Source organism: Lichenostomus cassidix, chromosome 11 (assembly GCF_008360975.1).
Source record: "Lichenostomus cassidix isolate B80296 chromosome 11, HeHo_3.0, whole genome shotgun sequence".
In the NCBI taxonomy this organism is placed as follows: Eukaryota; Metazoa; Chordata; class Aves; order Passeriformes; family Meliphagidae; genus Lichenostomus; species Lichenostomus cassidix.
In genome coordinates, this window is record NC_139492.1 from 18,628,578 (window position 1) to 18,646,787 (window position 18,210).

The 18,210-nt window shown below is 43.1% G+C and overlaps 1 protein-coding gene across 2 annotated transcripts in view; it reads left to right on the forward strand.

Annotated features, from left to right (window-relative positions):
- Positions 1-2,937: 2,937 nt before the first annotated feature.
- Positions 2,938-18,210, forward strand: part of CDH5 (cadherin 5) — a 28,276-nt gene continuing 13,003 nt past the window's right edge. The window contains exon 1 of one of the 2 annotated variants that reach the window (XM_085072006.1): positions 2,938-3,155. Coding sequence is in view for 1 of the 2 variants with exons in the window: in XM_085072005.1 (XP_084928131.1) it covers positions 14,163-14,188 (26 nt within the window). In the remaining variant the exon portion in view is untranslated. Of the gene's footprint in view, positions 3,156-14,058; positions 14,189-18,210 lie in introns of those variants that run through there. The other variant, XM_085072005.1, reaches the window with a different exon arrangement.

Consider the following 18,210-nt stretch of genomic DNA (forward strand, 5'->3'; position numbering starts at 1 on the left):
AGATATGTTTTCCATGAATTCTTTGAGGAAAACTTCCTGGAGCACTGATCAGATGGGACAGTGAACAAGCACTGCAGTGAACACCTGAAAGCAGCTGTAACCAAGAGCTGTAACCACAGTTGAGTTTCCTTTGCTGGGGATAAAGCAAGGAGAGAAACTGGAGCTCCAGATCATCTGACCAATCTCCTCAGCAACAGACAAAATACAATTCTGAAGAAAGGTGCTTTAATCTCCCATTTATTCTGTGCAACTATCAACCCAGTAACTTACCCTACCCCATTTTTGGGTGTCTGTGCATAGTGAGAGCAGCCAGATCTAACAGCCTCGATGTGCTGAATGAGGTTCTGTTTCTGCCCATTAGAACACCTTGCACCTCTCAGCAGCAGCAAGACGACACTCATTACTTCAGATTCCCAGGAATGTCAAATTCAACCTATGCACAAGCAGCTTTAAAGCAAAGCTGAGTTCTACCCCATCATTCAAAAGAGGGAAGGCTATTTTAAACTTTACTAGTCTGGCAAATTGCTCAGACTGCAGCATTTCAATAACACAGGCTAAACCCAAGGTTTCATAGAAAGAGCTGCTGATCTGAACCAGACATACCTAACCCAGGTGCCACAGAGTCCCAGAGCAGCAGCTAATGAACACCTGCGGGAAAAGCACGCGGAAAGAAGCAAACGATCCAGCAAATGATCCAGCTGGATATAACATGGCAGAAAATTCATACAGCAGAGCTGAACTGACCAATGAAAAAGGCCTGATGTCATTTGAAGAAAGGAACAGCAGAAAAACACTGAAATGCCAAGTAAATAATTATTGCTACTTCTGTTCATGCCACCATCTGCATCCATGAGTTACACAGACAGTGGAAATGACGCTGAGGTTTCTATTCATTTCTTACCTGTTCCTTTCACTGCCACAAGTTGGAATGTTTAACAATATTTCATACACAAAATCAGGCACCTAAAAGGTAATTATGTCTGATCATGCAAAGGATTTTTCCCATTAGCAGAACTTAGTGTGAATTAATAATATTATTTAAACATTACCCTCTGGCTAGCAAAAGGCATGAGCCAGGAATTTTTCCAAAGTCTTATGATTTGGCCCCAATGATAAAGTCCGAAAGTCTAAGACCTACAAGAAATCCTACTTGCCCAAATTTAGTGTCAGCAGCTTTAAAACATGGTGACATTCAGTGCCTAGGAGGGACAGCAGAACAAATGTTTGTGATCAGCCAGAGGGCACAGGGCATTCTGAACCATCAGGGGCTTTACTGCTGGTGGGAGGGGGCTGCAAGAATTGGTTCTTCATCCCAAAACATCTCAATGGACCTTTCCTCACAGCCAGAATCAGTTCAGCAGAGCTGAAATCTATAAAGCATCATGGAAAGGGTTTAGATGGTAAACCAGGTCTCTAAAATTTCAGTGGAAGGATCTTCTCTTAAATTTATGAATAGTTTTCAGCTTTCTATTGAGCTCTGAAGCAGAGCATGGGAAAATGCTTTTAGAAACTTTCTCACTTTTTGCCTTGACCTTTTTGGGGAAGATGAAGCAAATCAGATAGTAGGAAGGTAATTTAGCAGGCATCAAAACAGACCTGGACAACCTCGGGGTTGTCTTTAGCCTCAGGGCACACAGAGAGAGCCCTGGGGTGTTCTCTTTCCCCCTTGGAGCACTGGGATGATTCCTTCCCTCCTCCTTTCCTTGGAGCAGCTGAACACCACCCTCACTCCCAGGCCCCACAGGGATATCAGAGGTACAAAGAGATAAATGCAGCTGGAGCCTCTGGCAAGGGCAGATCAGATCTGAGCCCCTTGCCTGCTCTGGGTACCACTTTATCAGGGAGCTGCATCCTGACCAGATAATGCATTTCCCTGGAAAACTCCTATCAACATCTCCCTGCTTCTCTCTCAGCAGTGACACAGCTTATTTAACAGCTTATTTTCCTGCAAGGAAACTGGACTCTGTGGGTTCCTTACACAAGACTTTGAAAAATGTCTCCTTTTTTTTTTAATAATTAATGTAACAAATTCCTTTAGAAGCCATTTGCTGCTGTACACCATGAAAATGTGAAACAATCTGACCAACCTCAGCCTTCTGGCAAGGCAGGAAATCAATGCCACCATCTGTGCTGGGCTGTGATGACAAACAGGGGCAAGAGAGCATCTAACTGTGGCATAGTGCTAAAAATTTAATTTAATTCAATAATTAAAATTATTAAAACCATATTTAAAATACATTGAACATTTGCCTGCATTTATTATAAGTGGTTCAAAAGAGTGAGTTTTGAGTAAGACCCGCACTTCTCAGCTGGCTTCTGTATGATTTAGTTTTTAAAAATCCTCTTTAATTTGTACTGCACACTGCCAGAGCTACACCCTTGTGTTCAGCTTAACACTGAAGCTTCCCCTTCTCTCTGCCCTCAGTGCTCTCCCAACTTAGAACTCACTATAATCGAACTATTACAAATATCTTCTCCTTCTGAAAGGCCCACCTGAACTGCTTGGGTCTCCACTTTACCTGTGAGAAATACTGTGAAACTTCATTTTTGGATCCAACACTGACAGAGCTTAACAGGAGCCCAATGTCATTAACAGGAGGGCTGTACCTTTTTGGTTTCCAGGTATAAAAATTCTTGTAGAGAGGACACTTCCAAAGTTCTTTGAAAATCCTGTTTGTGCAAAACAGGCATAGTCTGTGCTGCTCAAGTGTCAGACACCAAAAGTACCACTCAGATACTTGCTAGCCTCTAAAACTCCTTCTCAAACAATACTAAATAACAGACCAACTTTGCTGTTTCTCTCAGAGCCAATTTCCTTTTATTCAGTTCCCTCATTAGAGTCAGCAACAAATAAGTAGATAGAGCAATAATAAGGCTAAGTTTATCTTGTTTCCTCCACTCCCTTTTCTCACTGTATTACTAAGACTTGGAACAATAACAGGATGCCGGGATGCAGGATGGGAAAAGGCTGACTCCCAGCTGGAAAACCTTGGAGACTGGAGAGCTGAACACTCCCAGTATTGCTTAACGAAAAGAGAAGTGGATTTTTCTATTTGATCTTCGTTTTTTGTATTCTGCTGACACATTTTGGGATACTGGTGGGTTTCATTTGCCTGATTTGGTACCAAACCGAAGCTCCGCCACCTTGGCTGCAGGTAAGAGATAAATGTCATTTTCTGTCCTTCAGCTGTGAAGTTCATTTCAAGGGTTTTTACCTCCACCAAAATGATTTTTTCATGTCTGAAATAATTTAAGAAATACCAGCAAAGGGGCTATGAGTTTTATACATATCCACCAAATCCTTTGGGCCTTACATTGATGGCACCCACACCAAGTGAAGTACAAACAGCAGAGATGTTTAGAACTGACTCTGGAAGAGGAAAACCTCTGGCTTTGTCGGGCTACACCACAACATGTTCAGTCTGTTTTAAACAAAAGAGACATTTCATGGTTTTTTGGAGTATTGCTTTGTAATATTTAGATTGTGTTGCCAGTGTTCACTCACAACAGAAAGGAGATGGAGATTGTGCTGCAAATTGCACCTGCAAAGCTTTAGGAAGAGTTTTTACTGGTGCTGTGGGCAGCTGCAGGTCCAGGGCTGTCTGCAGTGAGCAGGGCTGCGCTGGGCTATGCTTGGATGCCAATGTTTTATTGAGGTGGGGGTGGATTTGGTGTCTGTCTCTAAGGTGGGTGGCATTGCTGTGCCCAGGGCCAAGAGGTAACAGCCTGCTCTGTGCCCAGGACCAAGAGGTGACAGCCACCTTGCTCCCTGGCCAGCTCTGGCATATCTGTTTAAAACTGAGAGGGGAGTTTACACAAACAGGTCACTGATTTGGTCTCCTAAATCCCAAGTTTAAAGCATCCCAGGTACTTTAACACCCCAACCCTGGAGTGCCAGGTTTTACAGACCCTGTTCTAAAAGACCAGCAATTCTTATTTCAGAGGTTTCTTGATCTCAGTGGTTCAAAAAGACCCTTTATCTTTTCTGATGAGTTGTTTTATGAGCAGTGGCTTGGCACAAAAAGTTGGTTGAAAAGGCTTTTATCTTTTCCTCGAGCCAGTGTAGCAGGTCCCTGAACTAACGAGCTCATTGTACAGCTTGCAGAGACAAAGCATTTGTGCATAAGAGATGAACTGATCCTGGTTTTTCTGAAAGAAATCTGTTCTGCAATAGTGGGACTGTCAGTGTGCACAGCACCTTACTGTGCTGGCTGTCACGCTGTAATAAAGATAAAGGAAGGAAAGAAATGCAAGGGAAAAAAGATATGGAAGAAGATGAATTTCTGTGAGAAAAATCTCTTCCATTCTTAGCTCCCAAAAACATTCCAAGTTGGCTGCTACTGCAGTTAACAAAGGTATAGTTAATCAATGTGTCCCTGCCTCCTCTGAATATAAATCATTGGATCAGCATTTGTAAAAGCACACACTATTATAGATGTTCATGTAGGAAAATATATTAGACAAAGGCAAGGATGCTCCAATGATTTACAAAAGCTTCTCATCTTGGGTTAATTTGTGCCTTGTAACAACAACCCATATACCAGAAACAAATCATAGGAATGCTGACTTGAAATTTATCTCTGGTATCTTCAGGAGGTACTTTTTATCCTTCAGTAAAGGGTGACCCATGGGAGAAAAGGACACAGGATTAATTTAGCATATGAAAGCCTCAGAATAGTACAGTATACTGTAGAGAAGAATGTGAAACTACAAGCAATAAAACAAATTAATTTGAAAGCAAAGGACAAATTCAATTAAAAAAACATTCTTCCTTTGCCCACAAACCCACAAACCTGGGGTTATTTTTCAGGCTGCTACAGCTGCACTGCAATGCAACAGGAAGCATTTCCCAAAGCTTTGCTCTTTAACAGAAGACCATAAAACTGGTTTTCAAACATTTTTCAAACAAATGTTAACACTGAAATTGTGTCCTGGAAGAAGAGCATGGCCATGAGCTCTCTGAGTGCTGCATGTGGGGCACAGAGGCAGCTGAGGCAGGGCAGAGTTAACAGCTCTGCTGCCAGCTTTGCCTCACATCCTGCCTCTGCTGGGGGAAACTGCTCTGAAAACAGGATACAGGTAAAAATCACGGGGCATGGCTTAGAAATTGCTCTGATTTACATCACTTATGGAACAAAGGACTTCACTGTCCAGCCATAAATCAATTACTTCAATTAATATTTCAAATTGGAAATAGAAAAACTTTCATAAAATTCTTTTCTTGTCAGGGTATGTGTCTACAGAACTGCAGGTTTAAATCAGACCAGACAATTCTTTATATTTTCTAAAAGAGCAGAGGTTCACAGAATCGAGGTAACTGATTATTTCACACATCCAAGCTTTCTGCACAGATTCTCCATTGTATTTTCATCATAATTCCAGGTTTTGCTCAGGTTCTAGAAGTTTAATTCAGAGGTTCCAGTGTTAGTGCCAAGAAGAAAATAAGAGGTTCCCTGGTTTTGTGAGAAATTTGTTAGGCATGAAATTATTTTGGTGTCTTTTTTTTTCAAACAAATGTGTTTGCCTTGTTATCCTTGTGGGTTCACAAACCAAAAACCCCTCAAAGTTTAGCACTGGTGTGAATGGTTTCCCTTCCTCCCCTGAGCACAGCAGCCAGGGATGGTTTGTGCAGACTGGGGAGGTGCAGGACAGAGAGGTGTCCAGCTCAGCCACCAGAACAGCTCCCCTTGAAGAGCTGAAGGAGAGCAGACCTGGGCAAGCCCAGAGCTGCAGACTCAATTGATCCATGGTGTGAGTTTGCCTGACCCCCTTTGGGTTTCCCTGCAGGACCCTGCAGGAGTATTTCCCCTGCAAACACAGCAAAGAGATTCCAGAGTCACTGCCATCACCAGGAGCCACCACTTCCACTGCTGAGGAGCTCTCAGGGATGCTCAACAGAGCTGTCCTCAGCCCAGAGCCCTGCAAACCAGGGGTGCCACCGAGAATGCTGGGGATAAAGGGGTGCAAAATGAAGGCAGAGCTGCTCAGGAAACTCCCCTGTGCAACCATCCAGGAGGGACTCAGACAGTCCCACTCTGGCCCCCAGACTGTCACTGCCAGGGCTGCAACCCCAACAGCTCCAGAGCCCAACAGCTCCTGCTTGGTTCCACACACACACACCCTCAACCAGACCAGGATTCCTTCCCAGCTCCAGCCCAGTTTTCCCAGGGCAGAGTCCCAGATGCCTCATTCCATAAAGCCATTTATTTATAGTGCAGTGACACAGAACAGCCCAAGCTGGTGCCTCGAGGAGGGATCCCAGCAAAGAATCCCTGGGCTTTTATCCCCTCACAGCCCAAGTGTGCCACAGTTTTGCTCTTCCTCCCGAGCTCTCAGCTCCTGCCCCATCTCTGGCTGTGCCACCTGTGCCCTTTGCTGTGCCCAGAGCCAGTGCCAGCTCTCAGCCCCTTTCCTGGGGCTCCAACCATTCCCACCCCAGGGCTCAGCCTGAGCTGCCCCAGAGCCCTGCACAGAATGGATTCCTCATCCCACCACTCACCACTGCCCCTCCTGAACTCTGCAGCAAGACTGGCCTTGGAATATCAAAAGTTAATAAAAAATTGGGAAGAACCCATTTGCAGTTCTTCAGCGCAGGAATACAAATTAGCCCCTTTCATTTGATTTTCACTCATCTGCATCTGAATTTCAGATCTGTCAATAGGAATGGAACTAGCTGTATTTAGAATGCAAGCTTCTGCTGAATATGTTCAGTAAGTTCTCTCCTAGCCCTGAAATGTATGTTTGTGCCATGGGTCTGATCTGTAATTTGCTGCTGAACACATTTCTTGGGCAGGCAGGCAGATTTGGGGCTCAGCCCTCCCAGGTGCTAATGAGGACATTTACAGGGCCTGGAGTAGTTCAAGACCTGAGATTTCCAGGGCTGGCAAAGACAGGAGGAGAGCACAAGGACAACTTATCCATCCATTGCACTGCCTACACTTCAGTTTTGGTGCTCAGAGAATATTCCAGTAAAGGTTTACTATCAGTAAACCAGAAACAGTCAAGAGGTGAACAGACACTCTGGAAAACTTTTCTCCAGACAAGGGTTTTTGTGTGAGACAGGCAGCAAAACTCTTACAAAAGATTAGTAGCTGCATGTGAAAGCTTTATGAAGTGTTATCCATGAAAGCCCAGAACTTATAGTGAAAAATGACAAATCTTTTAGAAAAAGGCAAGCATGGTTACCTGGACCAATTACAGAAATGGCATGGGTACCTTCCCAAAGAGCAACAGAGAGCAAAGAGTGTTCTTCTGCCCAAACATTGCAATCTAGAATGAGTTACAGAGCACCATCGTAGTTAGAGGTAGCCAAAAAGGCAGAAATGTTTTAAATTTCTCATTTTCAAACCCCAAAGAGGTCAGTTTCATTGTCCCAGCCCAGTTATCACCAAGACCCTTCTGTTCCCGTCCAATTTCCCCAGCACCTTCTGTCCCCTGTTTCTGTTTCACATTCTGTTCAAAAGCCACAACCCAGCCGTGGCCCCTCTGCTTTGTCCCCACCAAAGTCACCCATTTCTCTGCAAGCCCATCTCTCCCCAAGCCCAGCAGCCCCTGCAGTGTGCTGCTGACACCTGGCAGAGCTCCCCAGCACAAGGTGGGTTATCTGCAGCACACAGGGGTCCTTTGTGCATTGTGCAGGACAGGGGGAAGGGAAATTCCACTTCCACAGCATGTCTGGAGGATACACTCAAATTCCTCCTCCTGCCTTTGCCCATGTTTCTCAGCAATGCTCAGTCTTCCTTTTCCCCTTCCTTTTGATGCTATCTGCTGTGAATCTGTGCTCTGGAAATCCTTGAGGAGCACAAAGCCTACCTTACCACATTTGGCCTGAGCAGAGCAAGGCCTGGTGTTGCTGTCATGAAATGCTAGGAAATCCTGCCATTGATGGGAATGGTTCCTGTGATGGGCTCAGCTCCATCAGCAGAATCCCCACAGCACAGAGCTTCAGGCTCCATTCTGTTTGGGGGTTACTCCTTCCCTCTGCCTCCAGCCCTAGACCTGAATTCAGAAGAGATTTGCATTCTCTTTCTGGCTTTTGCTGTCATTACCTTGCAGGTATATATGGTCTATCTGCAGGACAACCAGTTTAATCATGATTTGATGATCTTAAAGGCCTTTTCCAACTTTAACAAGTCCATGATTCTATGTTAGGATTAGGCCAAGCAATCAATATTAACAATAATGTATCAGAGTTTCCAATACCCCCTCTAGGAAGCCAAACCTACAATGAATTAGTGTATATTGGCTGTTTGCTCAGTACTGTTAATTTAGGGGTTTAGGCTCTCATTAAAGCATAAAGAATTATTGCACATTTTAGTGTCCCTCAGATGGTCAGTGCACTCCACCTCAGACTCTTGCCCAGCACAGAAATTAAGAAGTGAAGGCAGAAAGCAGAGACACAAAAACTGGAACACTTTTTGTAGTGGGTTCATTTTCCAAAGACAGTCATGAATTTGCCAGGGACAGAACTGTCACAGAGCTCCATCCTCTGCAGCACCATTTCACAAACACCTTTGCTTTGCACCCTGCATTTGCCAGCAGCAGCTTTGGTGAAAGTTTAGAATTAGGACAGATACTGAATTGCTGAATTGCACTTGGCCATCAGTCCCAAACAGGGAGAAAGGGGCACATTTCTCTGTGGAATATATTGCCTCATTTCCCTGCTGTGAAAGGATGAGCTGCATCACCTGCCAAATACAGACTGACCTTCAGCTTAAAATGAAAAGGTTCATGCTCACCAGAGAGGGGTTTCCAGTGGTTGTGATTAAAACGTGAGCTGTGGCAGAAATAAATGTTCCACTTATACAGCCTCTAAAGAGGAAAAAAAGTTCCACCTCAGTTTAAGAAATATCTTTGTTAAATCACAACCACTCCCACCTAGAAACAAATCCACACAGAAGGGTCACATAACTTCCAGCAGCTTTCCTCATCTATTTAAGCTTCTCCATGTCTGAGGCCTGAATTTTCAGGCTCTCCAGCCTCCCTTTATCAGCACATTAAACTGGAAATTTGCGTCCCTAGTTTTATTTTGATTTAAAGATGACATTTTCCTGACAAGAGCTAAGCTGTAACTAAAACCATTGAAAGGCTCATTGTAAATTCACAAGAACAGTAATAATATCATTTGCATCATCTCACAACACATGGAGATTATAATAATGGAAATGTTCCAGGAAAGGACTGTAACTATAGGGATGGACATAAAAGGTCTTAAAGTTAATTAAGACTGGTCTAGAAGTCTTGTTGGATAAGGGCAGGAAATAGAGAAGAATGAACTGACATTTGAATGAGGCATTTTTAAAAGGGAGAAAAATACTGAACACTGAACAAAATCTATCCAGACACACCCAGTTTTTTTAGCCTCTTGCCCAGAGAGAAAACAAGAGATTTATGTATATGTACATGCTTTCTTTATCTGCCACAAAATTAATTTTCAGAGGAAATACTAATGCATTCAGTTACCCAAGAGAATACCCTGGACAAAGGAATGAGCACACACAGCCAGCTAAGCATGGTTTCTCTGCTGCAGATTACTGTTAGTGCAGTAAATATCAATTACTGTGACCTGGGCATGATGCTCGTGCTCCAGACAGATACTTTGGCTCTTGAGCTTTTGTTAAAGGAAAATGTGGAGAAAAAAAATCTTATCTGCTGTAAACACAGCTACATTGTACTTTTTTAAAAATCCTATTTATTGCAAGTGGTTCCTCAAAGGAGAGGGACTTTTCCTTAATGAGGGGGACTCAGCTGGAGCTCTGTGCCAGGAAGCCTCTCTGATATTAAGGATTTATGTGGAAGCAAAGGGCAAATGGAGAAAGCTCTTCAATGCATTATTCTTGTATGTACCTTCTTTTGTTTCGGCTGGGCACACTCTGAAGCAGCCACTGGCAGCTCCAGCCAAGTTCTGAGCAGAGCTGAGCTAACCAGGGGGAAACACCAAAACAGACCCAGCCTGAAAGGTGCACACAGTTTACTGTAGGGAGCAAAGCTTCTGCTCAGAGAGGCTGGAGAAATCTTCTTCATGATCACAAGCACCTCCAGTGTGCCCAAACTATTCCACTTCTGCGCTGGAGTGAGCAAATAATTTTTGGAGGATTCTCCTTTTCTCCCTGCTCCCCAAAAATCAAACCCCATCTGGAGGTGGGTGTGAGGGAGGCTCACTGAGACATCTGCACCTCCCTCTCTCCCACCAGAGCCACCTCAGTTTGGGATAAGCAAAAGGAAATTGGCCCAGAGCAAGGGAGAACAAAGCTGGATCTACAGCCATGTAAATGTGTCACTGAACAGACAGAGAGCCCCAGTACACCTGATCTTCCCTGAAATCAGCTCTTGGATACAAGGAAAGGAATAATTTCTTTGCCTGTCTGCAACAGTGGCACCTCATCACTATTTCCAGCAGCTGTCTTTATCAATAATTAATCCAGATGGGATTAATTCCTCTTAACTTTTTATCTTGGGCAAGGAATTCAGAGGGGGAAATGTCTGCAGTTCCAAACTCTGCATGCAGGGTTATCCCACCCATCTTATCAGCTCACTTCAGAGCTGAAGGGCTGCATTTAACCCAAAGTTAACCCCTCAGAATGGCTCTGGCTTCAACAGCATTTGGCAACTATCTTCAAAAGACATGTGGCCAAGAGCAGATTTTCTGTCATTTAACTGTTTGTTTCACCCCTGCAACATCTGCAAAGTAAATAAATCATACCAGTCATAGGGAGTGTGGGCTTTCTGATCTTAAAAAACAGAATGCTCCAAACAACAGAGCACAGGATCTGTGTGACACAGTGATGATGAGGTGAGAATATTCTGGACCAAGCCCCAGCTCTGCCTGTGGGTTTGAACATGTTCCCTGAGCACCAGAATCCTCCTGCTCCTCACTCAGCCTTCATATAGCTGCTCCCAGGGACCAGAAACTGTAAAGAGCTATAGCAGAGGAGTTTGTGACCTTAAACTCCATGGGATCCGTGCTGTCAACAACTAAGAGAAAGCCAAAATTTTCTGGTTATGATATTTTTATTTGCTATGAAACGGCATCAAAAATGGGTTTAATAATTTAATCACAAATGAGCTTCAAACTGTTTCAGCAGCTGTGTTTACACTGGGCACTGTGCTTAAGGAATTTAATCCCTTGTTATATTTCGTGCTGACATATTTGTACACGAAGTAAAAGGCTTTATGCATGGAAAGACTGGACAACTCCACTTTTTTAAAGAACTCTAATCCATTTGGGGAATGCATCAGGGAAAGTAAAGCATTGAGTGGCTTTAGGAGAAAGGCTGGGTAAGAACCCTTGAGCAGCACCAGAACATTTCAGTTTCATTTCATTTCATGCATTTTCTCTTCCATTTCAAACTGGTTCTCATCAGCTCTCAAGTACCTCTACAGCTTCTGTGGTGACAATTAACATTATCATGAGAAACGAGCAAAACTAGGGATTCTGCAGCTGGCATGAGCCATGATCTGCATGCTGAGAGTGGGGAATGAGGAATGTTGTTAAAGCTCACCTCAGGACTGAGTGTGGCTCTGATGGACCTTCACGTGGATTTCTCTCCTGGGCAGAAGGTCAGCAGCTTTACCAGGACTGGGGATTTCTTGCTGGTCACACCAGGATGCTCATAGAAAAACAGTCATCCCTTAAAACAACAATTAGCTGCATTACCAATCTGATGAGAAGAAAGTCTGTGCTGTCACTGCTCATTTTAATGACTTCAAAGTATTGGTTTTACCTCCATCACATCTGTCATCCACAGCAAACAGCCCTCAGCTCAAGAGTGCACTGTCATTTCAACAACACAAGTCATTCAAGAATTATTAATTTAGCTAGTCCAAAATAGTACTTCTTTAAGGTCCATGAGCAGTCCAGTAACTGAAATATTAACATACATTTAATTTGCTTCTCAATTATCAGATTTGCAAGAAAGAAACTCAGATAAGAATGAAGTTACTACAGATTGACAGGAAAATTATTTGATTAAAAATGAGAATAGGAATCAAAGCTTGAGCGTGTGACCCAGAGGAGCAGCCCTTCTCAGATGGCTCCTTTTCCTGGGTGAGATTTTTGACACAACACTGAAAAATAAGTTCTAGGTTTTTCTTGATCTGTGTGGAAGTTGCACACTTCTGTACAGCCCTTCCAGGTCTTCTTTCATTAGATCATGCATGGGATCAATTTCCACAAACAGAAGGGTTTTAGATCCCCAGGCATATTTAAATTAACACTATCCACAAAAGGCTGTAGGCAGCAAAATAACACAGAACAACCAGGCACAATCTATCAGCCCATCTCTTTCAAATTTTGACAGGAAAAATTTTTTTTTTACTTTTTCTTCAATTCTAACAGGAGCCAAATTCAAAGCTGATTCTGAGCTCTACAGGTAAATCAAGATCTAAGCCAAACAAATGTGTATTTGTGAACAGGAAATTGAGTCTGAAGCTACACCAGCAACACACATTCAATAATTTTATAAATCATTTTATCCATTTTTTATCAGGTAAGACTCACATAGGAGCATAGACAGCACCCTCCAAACTGCAAATTTGCTTTTGAAAGCTTTTGGAAAATGCACATTAAGAGAAGGTTAACTGGAAATTGAGAGAAACCAGCAGACGTTAAAAATGCTTCCACCTTTGAGATTTTGGGCTTTGTTGCGTCACTGTCCAACAGGACTCTCTCACCTCAATCACATTTATCAGCAAGGAACAAACAAGATCTTCCTTCCTCACTCATCCTGTTCACAATCAATGTCTTCTTGGACCACACATTGCTGATTTTCAGCTCCCACTCTGCCTTCTCTCAGGACTGATAACCCTGGAGCCAGCAGGGCACTCACTGACAGGCAAGCAGGAGTGCCAGGATCTCAGGGAGGACCTTTGGGCAGATCCATTCCTGCTGCTCACCCATCTTCAGGGCACAAGTTGTCCCTCATTAGCTTGGAAAGTGGCTTTGTTTCTTTCAAAAGAAAAAAAAAGAAGAAAAAGGGGAAAAACCACCAAACCAGGTCTTGCCTCCCCCATTTTTTTCCCATTTCTGTATCTAAGATAACAGGAAGATTGGGAGCCCAATTTGGCTGCCTGCTTTCCACAAAGGCAATATACCTTTAATGTATACAAAGCGAGTATTTACAGGTCTTTTATGGCCAAATTTCTTCATTTCCAAAAGAAAAATCTGTCCTAGCTCAGGATTCCATCCACCCATGAGATGAAGTTGTAGTTTGCATCCTCCAGGAGACAATTCTCTGGTGAGCTGAACAGACAGGGAGAAAAAAATCATTAATACATTTCCCTCAGACCTAGCAGAAACTGAAGCTCAAATCACAAAGTGATTTCAGATTAGAATTCATTCTCTTTTCCCCTGGAAAAATATCTGAGGAGCCAAAATCAGAAGTGATGAATTATGTCCTCACCAATTATTTGTAATTTCATACAGTGCTGTTTATACAGTGCTGCAGCAGCAACACCAAGAACTGAGCAGCACCGAATGAAGCAAAAGTGCTCTCACAACACTGATATTTTTAAATATTTACTTAAGATATTGCTGAAGTGTCTATTCATTCGAAGGTACTATCACATGCAGAAAATGTCATTTTCCAATCGGTTTCCAGGCAGGCATTTGCACTCCAGTTTGTTTAGTCATCAAAGTGGCTATTTACTTCAAGGGACCAGCATTGCATACAAAATGGCATTTTAGAATCAGTTCCAGGCAGGCATTTGCACTCCAGACTGTTCAGTCATCAGTGGAAATCACTTCTCACATCAAATCAACACGAGGACAACCAAAAATACAAGTCCAGGTAGAGAGGCACGAGGCCCATTGAAATCAGCTCATAATCTGGACAAGAAGAAGCAGCACAGTGTTCTCAGGAAAAGCCTATTTTGGTCGCTGTGCCTTGCTGGGGACATGTGACAAGACATGGAGAAACACTGAGTTCTGCCCTGACACTGATTACATCTGAAAATGAAAAGATCACTCTGAGTCAAACGCTGCACGATTTCCTTAGCCAGCTTTTTTCGGTGTCACTGGGTTTGAGATCCTCCCCAATTCCTGGTATCACTGGTGTCATTGGTGTCACTGGTGTCATTGGTGTCACTGGTGTCCCTGGTGTCACCAGAGCCCTCAGCTCCTGTCCCAGGGAGCGCCGGCAGCTCAGCAGGATCCAGCTCATGCCATGGATGGAGGGGAACAGGAGTGGAGGTAACACCCACAGCTGGAAGCACAGCTGGGAACACTTCTGCCTGCTGCTCTGGGTGCTGGGAGCTGGGGGAACTGGGACAGCCAACCCTGCCACTGCTGTGCTCGTGCCCCTGATCCCTGCCAGGGCATCACAAACACATTGCAGGGCTCTGTGCTCCCAGTGCCCTTTTGGAAGGGATAAAGCTTTTGATCTGCCTGCAGGGCTTCTCACAGAGACACCAGGAGCTTTATCAGCTCAGGTTTGCACAGCTTTTTATGGCCCCTGAAAGGCAGCATTAAGGATTGTTGAGGTTATTTTCTTTTAATAATGTTCTACCTGCTCGCCAAAACTTCAGCTCCACAAAGAAAAAAGGTCATTTATCCCCCTCCTGTGTTTGGTGTGTTAACTTTCTGTTTCTCAGGGCTCACTGCATTCACATGTTTGCTTTTGGTCCTACACATCACATGGATGAGAAATTAATGTTCCAATGGGTTCTGTGTGTTCAGGCTGTTCAGAGTCACTCTGGTACCTGAGACAGGTAGGGTTCTGCTCTCTGTATCTGCCACAGTTTCACTGCGCACAACAGATTTGGAGGTGTTTAGATAGCCTATCAAAGTAGAGTTTTTGCATCTGAAAAATAATTTTGCAGTGCTGTCTACTCCGTGAAAGCCTAATTTTTTGTATGGGTTTTTTCATTTTTATTTACATCATTCAGATTCCAGTAAGAAAAACTAATCTTTCATTTCCAGCCTTTCTCACAATCAGTTATGCAAATTTTCTCAGCGACACGAACACAACCCTTTTCAAATGTGTTTCTTTTCTTGTGTATGGCAGCCATTTTAAGCAAATTTCTCTCTCAGGATGTTCATTATCACCACTCTACCACTATTTGGGTTTTTTGGATGCTGAAAAATTCTCCAAGTATAAGGTTTTAGTATGATCAACCAGAAAAATACGTCCTGTCAGAGGCAACTGTCCCTTATTTCCTAAAATCTCTGTAGAGAAGCATGATTTAACCTGTATTTAATATACAAGCATAGAAGAAATTTCTTTGCCAACTAAACTAACCTTGCATAAGCATTAATATACACTTTTAGAGAGAGAAGTAAACTAGGTGAGAGGCAAATGCCAGGAAAAGAAAAAAAAAACAAAAAGAAAAAAAAAATGATCATAAGAATATTTCATCCACTGTGGTTTCATTACATGGAGACTGTATTTATATCAGCTGTTCATCACCTTTACAGCTGATTATTTACCAAAACAACTTGTAAAAGCAAACTTTTAATTAGTACAGTATTGTCTGTATCTCCACCCGACACTTTTTTAATAATTACTCCCAGTCTGGAAGAAGAAACTGCACTATATGAGTCAGGTGTCACATAAATCACTTTGAATACCAGAATTTCTCAGTTAACTGTCTATAGTACCCTGCAGACCACGAGTTATTTGCTAAAATAATTCAATACATAAAATGAATAATATGGGTGGGAAAACTCATCAATTGCTAGAAGAAAATTTAGGAGTAAAGCAAGAAACTCAGCTGCTTGAATAAACCATTCCCCTGCTAACTTTCAGGAGCATTTCTGGTCCCTGATTAGGCTGAAAGAAGCTGGAATTGTTGTGCCAATCAGGCAGGGACAGAGGGATAACTGGAGGATGTGTAGGGCAGAGCAGGGTAGAGTGGCAGCATCCAGGAGATCCATGTGCTTTCCCAAGCTGTGCTGGGACCTGGGGGGTCACTGCTTCAAGGGAGCACCAGATACCCTCCCCTCAGTCCTGCCTGCCCCAGCAGACACAGGGAGGAAGGAAAAGCTGATCCCCACCTGTTAATGATCCCATTATCCCTCAGAAATGTTCTCCCTTGTGGCTCCATGAGAATGCATTCAGGCATGGCAATGTCCTCCTGCTGCTGCTGCCTCTGGAGCTTTGGGTGAGAAGTGCTGGGAAGGAGAACTGCCCTGGGCAGAGAAGAGAGAGCATTGAGTATTGAGTAGAGCTAGTCAAGAGTTGGTACCCATGGCATGTGGCCTTGCCACCAGGACAGTGCCCTGCTCCAGCAGCTCTGGCTGTGCTCCCAGGGAAGGGTATTCCGGATTATCCCGAGGAATTCAGTGACAGATTCGACAGCAAAGGCTGCCAAAAGGAAAAGGTGCCATGGAGGAAGTGTCCCCAGGGTCAGCCTGTCCTACAGGGCAAAGCACCTCCCATGCCCCTCCAGAGAGGAGCCAGCACAGAGCTCCAGAGTGCACTGGCATCTTCCCAAAAGGAGTAGCTTGAAAGGTGCCAAAGGGAAATCAGAAATCAGTTTTTGCAAGAGGCTCTCCAGTCTCAGTCTGTGTTTGCCCTGCAGTGCCTGATGGCAGCCAAGGTGCACCAAACCACTGCCAAAGGAACCTTCACTTCCCCAAGGCTGAGCAAGTGTTAATAAGGAATCCATCAGTGAGGAGTTAAAGGAACTGAAACCACCTTGAAATTTACACAGAGATGGACCTGCTGAGTGAGAGGGGTAGCTAAAGTTTCAGCTGAAATGCAGATATATCGAAATAGATTCAGTCAACACTTTCTGGTTTAAATCTTCCATGCAGCAGCTCAGCACTACAGGAAAGCTTCACTCACCATAGCAGCAAGAGAAAAGGACTTTTTAAACACCACAATCTGGTTTTTTGCAAAGCCTCAGCCTGTGCTGGTTGGCATTGTCCAATGGCTTCCTTTGGTTATCATGTTTTGTAGTTTTATGGATAGAAATCACACTTATGCAATCACAACAGAATCATATCACTGCCCTCCAGTTTCCAGTAGTAATGGTCATCCACAAAAATAAAGCATAGAAAAACAACTAAATCTTACTCATTTTTCTAAAAATATTCAGTGTCGAGCAAAGTGCATAGAATAGAAAAAACTGGCTAAATCAAAAGGCTTTGTTTGAATCCAGAAAACTGTACAAAACACAGCTTTATCTTTTAAAAAACAACTTCAAAGCCACCTTATTCGGTCACTTCCTACACAGCCACAAAGGAGGAATGTTCCTCAGTTTATGTACAACAATGTGGGAGAGAGAAAAGGACAGGAAAGCAACATTTCATGTTAAAGAAAATCTTTTTAACCGACAATGATGCTGCACCACAGGATAACACTGATTGCCTGGTTACCAAAGAGTAATTTTGGAAACGTCTCAGCACCTTCCTGACGAAAATATTAATTTAATCTGGCATCCAGCAACCTGTGTGATGTCAACTTCTCATCACAATTAAGGGGTTTATTTTTGATGTGCATGCTGACAGCCCCTAAAAGCTAATGGAAAGTCATTTATGTGCAATTTAAAGTCTGATTACTTGAGTGTAAAAGTTCCCTGACAGTCCTTTATATCGGGAAAGGGAAATTTAGGAAGAAAATTAATCTGCTTTGATAGATTAAAATTACTCCTCTGATATGAAAGTCAGGCCTAAAGTTTGCTAATATTAACACAAGATGCAAAAACATGGTTTCACCTGAAAATCATTTCACAAATTCTCATTTTGCAGATCTTAAAGCCTGAGAGCAGGAGACAGAGGAACTTTATGGGTGTCTTCAAAAGTTTCAAAAGACAAGGAGTTGAATCAATAACTGAGCTCTTAAAAAAAGATAATTTGGTGTATTGTACTTGGAATTGATTGAAAATTTCACACGAATCACTTTTTCCACCAAAAAACCCCCCAGATTTTATTCTAAATCAATATTTTCCACATGAAGATATTGACTACAGCATATTTTGTGTCAGGGCATGTCAAAGCACTGCATTTGGGTTTGTCAAGCTGGAACATTTCATTTCAAGTGCAGTTAACTCAAGCTCAGCCATGGTGCCCCCTGTGCACAATGGGGATCTCAGCTCTGAATCTGCTGCTCAGAGCAGTGACAGTCACTCAGGGGATGCTGGCTTTTATACCCGCATTCAAAGCTCACTTCTTATTTAATTGAAATACTTTTTGTTGGTTTTTACAGCTGTCATCCAGCTAAAACTGTTTTCTAGAAGGAAGAAGCCTTCAAATTTTGATGCTGAGGCAAA